Source organism: Homarus americanus, unplaced genomic scaffold (assembly GCF_018991925.1).
Source record: "Homarus americanus isolate GMGI-L3 unplaced genomic scaffold, GMGI_Hamer_2.0 scaffold42023, whole genome shotgun sequence".
NCBI lineage: Eukaryota > Metazoa > Arthropoda > Malacostraca > Decapoda > Nephropidae > Homarus > Homarus americanus.
Genome location: NW_024713230.1, coordinates 315,473 through 327,248, shown reverse-complemented (window position 1 = coordinate 327,248; position 11,776 = coordinate 315,473). Strand labels below are relative to the sequence as shown.

At 41.5% G+C, this 11,776-nt stretch overlaps 1 protein-coding gene across 1 annotated transcript; it reads left to right on the top strand.

The window, feature by feature from the left end:
• The first annotated feature begins 1,650 nt into the window (after positions 1-1,650).
• On the top strand, positions 1,651-2,790 carry LOC121871509 (early nodulin-75-like). Its single transcript, XM_042373914.1, has 2 exons — positions 1,651-2,149; positions 2,723-2,790. Exons 1-2 carry the CDS (start codon positions 1,651-1,653, stop codon positions 2,788-2,790), a joined length of 567 nt encoding a protein of 188 aa, XP_042229848.1.
• The last annotated feature ends 8,986 nt before the right edge of the window (positions 2,791-11,776 follow it).

Genomic DNA, 11,776 nt, shown 5'->3' with positions numbered 1-11,776 from the left:
ATGTTCACTATAACACTAGTACTAAATGTTCACTACAACACTAGTACTAAATGTTCACTATAACACTAGTACTAAATGTTCACTACAACACTAGTACTAAATGTTCACTACAACACTAGTACTAAATGTTCACTATAACACTAGTACTATATGTTCACTACAACACTAGTACTAAATGTTCACTACAACACTAGTACTAAATGTTCACTACAACACTAGTACTACATGTTCACTATAACACTAGTACTAAATGTTCACTATAACACTAGTACTAAATGTTCACTACAACACTAGTACTAAATGTTCACTATAACACTACTACTACATGTTCACTATAACACTAGTACTACATGTCCACAATAACACTAGTACTAAATGTTCACTACAACACTAGTACTAAATGTTCACTACAGCACACGTAGTACAATAGTTGTATAATTATGTTCATTACACCTCGTATTCAGAACTATAGTACCAAGTGCAGTACCTCTTACTACATTAATTACACTGAGGTAAACTCACCCCTCCTTGCCAGAGTGATCACTTAACCCAATAATAACGATGGCCTACTCTCACCGATCAAGCGTCTCAGGCGGTAATTTTCACGATTATGATGCATTCGGGGTGTACGTTCAGAACATCTCGTTTCAGTGTTCATATGAGGATATTGTATACATTTTTAATGAAGATGGGGGCATGAAGGATTGTTATATGCCATATAATAATGATGGAACGTGGCACCGTGGCATTGCCAAAATCCGGTACTGTGGTAAGCGGCACCAAATGTTGGCCCTCGAGAATAATGGACGACTGGTGTACAACCGACCCCTGAAAGTTTCCGTTCTGTATACCAACCGTAGAACACACCGGAATAATTATAACGATCCAAATTGTTGTTATAATCAACCTTGTTATGAGGAAGAGCAATATGTCTCTGATCATCAGTCACAAGACTATCCCCAGGTGCCTCGTGAGACACCTTACCATGATGAAAGTGAACATGGTCGTCGTGGGGAGGATGTAGAGAGCAGTCGTCTACACCCTCGGAAACGACCTATTGCACAGGAAACTGACAAGTCGTACAGTGAGGCGAAGAAGGCTCGCCTTCACCCTCAGAAACGACCTATTGCACAGGAAACTGACAAGTCGTACAGTGAGGCGAAGAAGGCTCGCCTTCACCCTCAGAAACGACCTATTGCACAGGAAACTGGCAAGTCGTACAGTGAGGCGAAGAAGGCTCGCCTTCACCCTCAGAAACGACCTATTCCTCAGGAGACTGTAGAGGTGGCGTGCAATGTGGAGGAGAACGACCATCTTCCCCCTCAGGAACGACCTATTCCACAGGAAACTGTAGAGGTGGCGTGCAATGAGGAGGAGAACGACCATCTTCCCCCTCAGGAACGACCTATTCCACAGGAAACTGTAGAGGAGGCGTGCAATGAGGAGGAGAACGACCATCTTCCCTCAGGAACGACCTATTCCACAGGAAACTGTGAGGTGGCGTGCAATGAGGAGGAGAACGACCATCTTCCCTCAGGAACGCATTCCATTCCCCAGGAAACTGTAGGAGGAGGCGTGCAATGAGGAGGAGAACGACCATCTTCCCCCTCAGGAACGACCTATTCCACAGGAAACTGTAGAGAAAGTGCAATGGAGAACGACCATCTTCCCCCTCAGGAACGACCTATTCCTCAGGAAACTGTAGAGGAGGCGTGCAATGAGGGGGAGAACGACCATCTCCCCCCTCAGGAACGACCTATTCCACAGGAAACTGTAGAGGAGTCGTGCAATGAGGGGGAGAACGACCATCTCCCCCCTCAGGAACGACCTATTCCACAGGAAACTGTAGAGGAGGCATGCAATGAGGAGGAGAACGACCATCTTCCCCCTCAGGAACGACCTATTCCTCAGGAAACTGTAGAGGAGGCGTGCAATGAGGGGGAGAACGACCATCTCCCCCCTCAGGAACGACCTATTCCACAGGAAACTGTAGAGGAGGCGTGCAATGAGGAGGAGAACGACCATCTTCCCCCTCAGGAACGACCTATTCCTCAGGAAACTGTAGAGGAGGCGTGCAATGAGGAGGAGAACGACCATCTTCCCCCTCAGGAACGACCTATTCCACAGGAAACTGACGACGATTCGTCCAGTGAGGAGGAGGACGATGAGTCGTCCAGTGAGGAGGAGGACGACGATTCGTCCAGTGAGGAGGAGAACGACCATCTTCCCCCTCAGAAACGTCAACGTCCACAGGAAACTGACGACAAGTCGTCCAGTAAGAAGGAGGACGACCATCTTCCCCCTCAGAAACGTCTACGTCGTCTCTCGGAAAGTGACGATGAGTCGTCGTCCGTTGAGAAGAGGAAAAGTCTTCCATTGACGTTGATGGGGACGACACTTTGTCTCTCGGAAAGTGACGATGAGTCTCCCGGTGAGGAGGGGACGATAAGTCGTCCAGTGAAGAGCAGGACGAGAAGTATTTTCTCGGACAGTGAGGATGAGTCGTCCGGTGAGGAGGCTCAGTGAGGTGTTTAAGTTCTTTTTGTATAATGAATTAATAAATAATACAAAGGTAATAGTGTGTCCCTTGACCTACCTACAGTATATACTTTAAACAACAAACTCAACAACTTATTTAATACAATACAATACAATATAATAATATATCAGAGTAAATCCCCTAAATTAATACACTCGCTCTCAAGAGTGATTCACCTGACAGTTGTAATGGACTGTGGCGGAGAATCACCTCGAAGTATTACCTGTTCAAGGTGGAGTTCAGATGCCTGACAACTATGTACAGTCAGTCCCCTTCACTTGTACGTTTACAGGGGCTCGTCACATAAACATTCCACAATTTATTATCTGAGCTATTTGTTTTAATATTGTTTTAATTTGATTACAACATATTTGTACTATTTTCCGCTTCTTTGTCGAATGTAAACAAACACAGGTTTGCCACACTGGACAAAACCTGACGACCCCCTGTAAACGCACTAGTGAAGGGGACTGTACCTGTACCTACAGTAATTATCCTCACACCATTACAATCTGATGTCAATACTATTCAACGCGTGCCCGAACAGTCTCCCACCAGTCTGGATATGGACACAGTTATCCAGTTCCACTAGCAGGAGACTATGGTACTGAGAGAGAGAACGGGCAAGGGGTGGGAGTGTGGTAACGGGAAGGGCTGTAAGGGGTTACTGAGGGGAGCAAGAGGGAGGGGTAGGGAGGAGGAAGACGAGGAAGAAAAGGAGGAGGAAGAATATGAAGGTAAGAGGAGGAGGAGGAGGAGGAGGAGTATACGGTTTAATGACATACACTAACGAGATGTAACGACGATAATAATAATACACCAGAGAGAGAGAGAGAGGTCATTGCAGGATTATTTAACACTTCAGTCCAGCACTCAGGTGACATAAGCCATCACCCACTACTCTTATCTTCCTCCAATATAAACAGATATTCATCCAACCTTTACTCAACAAACTGAACACCTGACCTTTCATGAAAATAACATCAACTGCGTCTCAATTTTTTAACAAACACGATTTTTTTTTTCTTCACCAGAATATTTATTTTAACGAAGTAAATTGTGATAATGTAATAACTGTCTTCAATATTATTTCTTTAATGAGTTTTTTTTATTTATTTTTTACAACTAGTGATTTACTGATTTTTTCCGAGAGTATATATTTTTTTATATCATAGTGTTACACAACGCTTGAAGAATAGTCACTGTAGTTGTGGCTTTCTATAACACACTATACTTTTCTAGGTTGAGGGGCTAGGAGACGGGATAGACGGGGATAGATACCATATAATAAGGGATGACGGGGATAATGGTGGATATATTAACAGGTAAAACTAGGGATAGAGACTAGGATGGATAGATAGGAATTAACAGTTGTGGTCCTGAGAAAACGCCAGGGAGGATGGGTAAAGACAGTCTGGAAACACGTATAATGGTGGGTCGTGGTCGCCAACCCTCAGTCATGATAAAAAAAAAACTTCAATGTTGATAATACAAGAGTTTTTGACCTGAACGACTATAATTTAACAGCCATTACACAACACTTAATGATATAGTTAAAGTACTATATAACTGTACTAAAGAGCCATGCATACTTAGTGCTATAGTTAAAGTACTATATAACTATACTAAAGAGCCATGCATAACACAACACCACTATACTTGAGAGACTAGATTGTCCCAGAGCTCCGCCAAGGTAAAAGAAAGACTCTCATTATAACTGGGCGTGAAATTAACAACTAATTCTCCTCCTCCCTCTTGGCCTGTCAGGTGCCAAGAGGAGACAAGATGTGGTAAATATTTTACTCACAGACCCTCCACCATTATCTCACCTGCTGTTACCTGAACGTGTGTAATTAAGATAAAGTCTGATGTGTTATTTGGTTGAACTAATTTTTGGATATTTTTTGTGTTTTTTTTACCTCAATCAGTTAAGTGCGACATTTACGAGGGCTGTTTATGATAATTCCCTCTGTGAATACGACTTTAGGCACATATTATTTTTATCTTATCTCTAAACTGACACTTGCTGACAGATGATGTAATCCACTAAAATGTACGAAATTGTTGGGCATTTTGTTCACCAATCAAAACGTTTGTGTTGTTATCACATTATGGTGGTCAAATCGAAGCCGTATATGAAAATAATCTCGTTTAGGACAGGACCAGCAGGAAACCATTGATCACGGTATTCAATCACCAATCAGGGCGAGAGTTACAGTTACCAGTGTTCCTTAGTCGAATGAGAATTGAAATGTGAAAATGTTAAAATAAATCTGTGTTTTAATCTACGTCAAAAATTCAACTAGAACACAAAGTATAAAAGGGTTTTAAAATGTAATGTAATCATCTCTTATGAAAAATTTTTTTTTAAATATAAATATTATTATCTAATTCGCGTGCTTAGTTATCGTTTTAATAGTGTGTTCATGCCGTAAATATACAGTTTCTCATTTGACTTCGTAATGATGGAGAAAAAAAATATTTCCTTTATCAGATGTTTAATTAATGAACTTATTCGAAAGACATTGTTGAGACTATATTATCTTAAGCATGTGGTAAAGTCATGTTCATAAGTTACTTTTCAGTCTTGTTCGAAACTGTACCAAACCCAAGTCAGATGCTACAATGTTATCTATGGGTAGTTGGGAGACTCGAGCAGTGAGTTCGGAGACTCGTAGCAGTTCGAGACCCGTTGTAGCAGTTCTGGAGACTCGTTGTAGCAGTTTGGAGACTCGTTGTAGCAGTTCGGGAACTGTTGTAGCAGTTCGAGACTCGTTGTAGCAGTTTGAGACTCGTTGTAGCAGTTTGGTGACCTGGTTGTAGCAGTTCGGTGACTCGTTGTAGCAGTTTGGAGACCTGTTGTAGCAGTTCGAGACTCGTTGTAGCAGTTTGGTGACTCGTTGTAGCAGTTCGGTGACTCTGTTGTAGCAGTTCGAGACTCTGTTGTAGCAGTCTGGTGACTCTGTTGTAGCAGTTCGAGACTCCGTTGTAGTAGTCTGGAGACTCGTTGTAGCAGTTCGAGACCTGCTAGCAGTTCGGAGACTCGTTGTAGCAGTTCGGTGACTCTGTAGCAGTTCGAGACCTGTTGTAGCAGTCTGCGACCTGTAGCAGTTCGAGACTCGTTGTAGCAGTCTGGAAGGTTGTAGCAGTTCGGAGACTCTGTTGTAGCAGTTCGAGACTCGTTGTAGCAGTTCGAGACTCTTGTAGCAGTTCGGAGACCTGTGTAGCAGTTCGGAGACTCGTTGTAGCAGTTCGGTGACTCGTTGTAGCAGTTCGAGACCTGTTCCGGTAATAGAAGACTCATTCTAGTAATTCTAAGCATCAGGATTATAAATAAACTTGTTTTCGTAAATAAAATAATTCCTCCCTTAACTTCAAAACATTTCGAGCAAATCCCCAGGCAGGAATTGAGAAAGGAATCACAATTTGCCTCCAATCACTGAGTCGTAAAACTTGTTTCCCCAAAAGTGTACTGGGATTCGAACGAGGCCTTGTGGTCTCAAAGTTTCGTACAAATCCTTTTCTCTTCATCCAGCTTGAGATGTGAGAAGAGTTAAAGAGATCTCTCCGGTTCTCTCAAGTTATTGCACAAAGATTATCGTCCGGAAAAAAGTGTTAGAATTGTATTGAGATTATTATTATTATTATTATTATTTTTATTATTATTATTATTATTATTATTATTATTATTATTATTATTATTATTATTATTATTACTGTTATTATTAGATAATCTTCGTCTCCGTAACGCACAAATATATAACTTGAACTGTTTGACTTAAGGACGAGTTCAGGATACGATAATTAAGCCCTTTGAGTACAATAACTTAACCTCTTGAGTACGATGACCGAAACCCCTTGAGTACGATGACACCCTTTCAGTATAGTTACTTAAATTCTTGAGTACGGTGACTTAACCCGTTGAGTATGGAGATCTAAGCATTTCTGTACATTTATTTTAACCTTAAATACGACAACTTAACCCTTTGAATACTATAACCTAACCCTTGAATACGACAACTTAACCTTGAATACTACATCTTAACCCTTTGAATACGACAACTTAACCCCTTTGAATACTACAACTTAACCCTTGAATACGACAACTTAACCCTTGAATACGACAACTTAACCTTTGAATACGACAACTTAACCCTTGAATACGACAACTTAACCCTTTGAATACTATAACTTAACCTTGAATACGACAACTTAACTTTGAATACGACAACTTAACCCTTGAATACGACAACTTAACCCTTTGAATACTACAACTAACCCTTTGAATACTATAACTTAACCCTTTGAATACGACAACTTAACCCTTGAATACGACAACTAACCCTTAATGACAACTTAACCCTTTGAATACTACAACTTAACCCTTGAATACGACAACTTAACCCTTTGAATACTATAACTTAACCTTTGAATACGACAACTTAACCCTTGAATACGACAACTTAACCCTTGAATACGACAATTAACCTTGAATACTACATCTAACCCTTTGAATACGACAACTTAACCCTTGAATACTACATCTAACCCTTTGAATACGACAACTTAACCCTTTGAATACTATAATTTAACCCTTTGAATACGACAAAATACTCCCTTTGAATACGATAACTTAACCCTTGAGTACGATGATTTAGCACCTTTGAGTACGATGACTTAACCCCTTGAGTACGATGACTTAACCCCTTGAGTACGATGATCTTAACCTTATGAGTACGATGACTTAACCCTGAGTACGATGACTTAACCCCTGAGTACGATGACTTAAACCCTTGAGTACTGATGACTTAACCCCATGAGTACGATGACTTAACCCTTGAGTACGATGACTTAACCCCATGAGTACGATGACTTAACCCTTGAGTACGATGACTTAACCCCATGAGTACGATGACTTAAAACCTTGAGGCCATACGATAATTTTCCTGATATGATGGGTGTAGTCAAAGGTGGTTTTGTTTCCGTACATTAATTAGTCTTCTTATACCTGGCCAAGTGCTGTAACTCATCGTGTCAACCGGTGTTAAGGGCGGTAGACAGGTTAATTAAGGTAGGTCACTTGTCTGGAAAGTTTCAGGTAGAATGTGTGTCGTTTGTCTGTCTGTCTGTCTGTCTGCTGTCTGTCTGTCTCGTCTTTCAGTAAGGTATTGATGAATGTAGGTCTCTCTCTCTCACCACAAAGTAACCGACATACTGATTCAATTAGAGAGAATAGTGAGAGATTTCTGGATCCATCTCTGTCTTACCGTCAGAAAGAGAAAAAAGAAAGAGAAAAAGAAAGAAAAAAGAAAGAAAGAAAAAGAAGAGAAAAAGAAAGAAAGAAAAAAAGAAAGGAAAAAAAGAAAGAAAGAAAAAGAAAGGGGGGGGGGAAAATTAATGATAAAGAGAACAGGATATTCTTTTCTTGTTGAGTCAAAATAAATATAACTTGAATATTAAATTTAATGAGATGTCTGTGCACACACACACACACACACACACACACACACACACACACACACACACACACACACACACACACACACACACACACAACACCACACACACACACACACACACACACACACAACACCCACACACACACACAACACACACACACACACACACACACACACACACACACACACACACACACACACACACACACACACACACACACACACACACACACACACACACACACACACCACACACACACACACACACACCCACACACACACACACACACACACACACACACACACACACACACACACACACACACACACACACACACACACACACACACACACACACACACACACACACACACACACACACACACACACACACACACACACACACACACACACACACACACACACACACACACACACACACACACACACACACACACACACACACACACACACACACACACACACACACACACACACACACACACACACACACACACACACACACACACACACACACACACACACACACACACACACACACACACACACACACACACACACACACACACACACACACACACATCATATTATCAGTAGCGTGTTTTAGTTCATTTAAAGTAGAGGTAATTTATCTCACACAGTCGGAAGATAAGACTTACACGTGTTATTTTACCTGTAATAAGTCTTCAAGTTATTTATGGCTAATAACATAATGATAACCACAACTCTTTCTACCTTGTTATTGTTATGGATTAGAGACAGAGTAAGGGTTTGAGGAAATACGTGAGAGAATTATTTTAATTTTTTTTTTTTTTTTTTTTTAATAATTTCGTTATTTATCTCAATTATTTTATTTTTCTCTGGCGAATGAGGAAGAGGAGTAAAGATAATAAGTCTCTCTTTCTCTCTATCTCTCTGTCACATTATACCTAGATACCTGCTTCAACACCTCACCTCTAGTTCTCTCAGTCTCTATCTCTCTGTCACATTATACCTAGATACCTGCTTCAACACTCACCTCTAGTTCTCCAGTCTCTCTATCTCTCTGTCACATTATACCTAGATACCTGCTTCAACACCTCACCTCTAGTTCTCTCAGTCTCTCTCTCTATCTCTCTGTCACATTATACCTAGATACCTGCTTCCAACACCTCACCTCTAGTTCTCAGTCTCTCTCTCTCTGTCACATTATACCTAGATACCTGCTTCAACACCTCACCTCTAGTTCCTCTCAGTCTCTCTCTCTATCTCTCTGTCATTATACCTAGATACCTGCTTCAACACCTCACCTCTAGTTCTCTCAGTCTCTCTCTCTCTATCTCTCTGTCACATTATACCTAGATACCTGCTTCCAACACCTCACCTCTAGTTCTCTCAGTCTCTCTCTACCTCTCTGTCACATTATACCTAGATACCTGCTTCAACACTCACCCTAGTTCTCTCAGTCCTCTCTCATCTCTGTCACATTATACCTAGATCCTGCTTCAACACCACCTCTAGTTCTCTCAGTCTCTCTCTCTCTCTATCTCTGTCACATTATACCTAGATACCTGCTTCAACACCTCACCTCTAGTTCTCCCTCTCTCTCTCTCTCTCTCTGTCACATTATACCTAGATACCTGCTTCAACACCTCACCCTAGTTCTCAGTCTCTCTATCTCTGTCACATTATACCTAGATACCTGCTTCAACACCTCACCTCTAGTTCTCTCAGTCTCTCTCTATCTCTCTGTCACATTATACCTAGATACCTGCTTCAACACCTCACCTCTAGTTCTCTCAGTCTCTCTCTCTATCTCTCTGTCACATTATACCTAGATACCTGCTTCAACACCTCTCACCTCTAGTTCTCTCAGTCTCTCTATCTCTCTGCACATTATACCTAGATACCTGCTTCAACACCTCACCTCTAGTTCTCTCAGTCTCTCTCTCTCTATCTCTGTCACATTATACCTAGATACCTGCTTCAACACCTCACCTCTAGTTCTCTCAGTCTCTCTCTATCTCTGTCACATTATACCTAGATACCTGCTTCAACACCTCACCTCTAGTTCTCTCAGTCTCTATCTCTCTGTCACATTATACCTAGATACCTGCTTCAACACCTCCTCCTAGTTCTCTCAGTCTCTCTCTCTCTATCTCTGTCTGTCCATACCTAGATACCTGCTTCAACACCTCACCTCTAGTTCTCTCAGTCTCTATCTCTCTATCTCTCTGTCACATTATACCTAGATACCTGCCAACACCTCACCTCTAGTTCTCTCAGTCTCTCTCTCTATCTCTCTGTCACATTATACCTAGATACCTGCTTCAACACCTCACCTCTAGTTCTCTCAGTCTCTCTCTCTATCTCTCTGTCACATATACCTAGATACCTGCTTCAACACCTCACCTCTAGTTCTCTCAGTCTCTCTCTATCTCTCTGTCACATTATACCTGAATACCTGCTTCAACACCTCCTCCTAGTTCTCTCAGTCTCTCTCTCTCTATCTCTCTGTCACATTATACCTAGTACCTGCTTCAACACCTCTAATTCTCTCAGTCTCTCTCTCTCTATCTCTCTGTCACATTATACCTAGATACCTGCTTCAACACCTCACCTCTAGTTCTCTCAGTCTCTCTCTCTCTATCTCTCTGTCATTATACCTAGATACCTGCTTCAACACCTCACCTCTAGTTCTCTCAGTCTCTCTCTCTCTATCTCTCTGTCACATTATACCTAGATACCTGCTTCAACACCTCACCTCCTAGTTCTCTCAGTCTCTCTCTCTCTCTATCTCTCTGTCACATTATACCTAGATACCTTCAACACCTCACCTCTAGTTCTCTCAGTCTCTCTCCTCTATCTCTCTGTCATTATACCTAGATACCTGCTTCAACACCTCACCTCTAATTCTCTCAGTCTCTCTCTCTCTCTATCTCTCTGTCACATTATACCAAGATACCTGCTTCAACACCTCACCTCTAGTTCTCCAGTCTCTCTCTCTCTCTATCTCTCTGTCACATTATACCCTGAGATACCTGCTTCAACACCTCACCTCTAGTTCTCTCAGTCTCTCTCTCTCTAATCTCTCTGTCACATTATACCTAGATACCTGCTTCAACACCTCACCTCTAGTTCTCTCTAGTCTCTCTCTCTCTATCTCTCTGTCACATTATACCTAGATACCTGCTTCAACACCTCACCTCTAGTTCTCTCAGTCTCTCTCTCTATCTCTCTGTCACATTATACCTAGATACCTGCTTCAACACCTCATCTCTAGTTCTCTCAGTCTCTCTCTCTCTCTATCTCTCTGTCACATTATACCTAGATACCTGCTTCAACACCTCACCTCTAGTTCTCTCAGTCTCTCTCTCCTATCTCTCTGTCACATTATACCTAGATACCTGCTTCAACACCTCACCTCTGCTTAAGGATCTCCGGTGAAGAACCATAGATATTATAGATCAGTTAATAATACGGAGAGAGAATGGTTATAGACGTTGTGATAGAGAGTGGTTATAGACGTTGTGATAGAGAGTGGTTATAGACGTTGTGATAGAGAGTGGTTATAGACGTTGTGATAGAGAGTGGTTATAGACGTTGTGATAGAGAGTGGTTATGGTGTGATAGAAAGTGGTTATAGACGTTGTGATAGAGAGTGGTTATAGACGTTGTGATAGAGAGTTGTTATAGACGTTGTGATAGAGAGTGGTTAGAACGTTGTGATAGAGTGGTTATAGGTGTGATAGAGAGTTGTTATAGACGTTGTGATAGA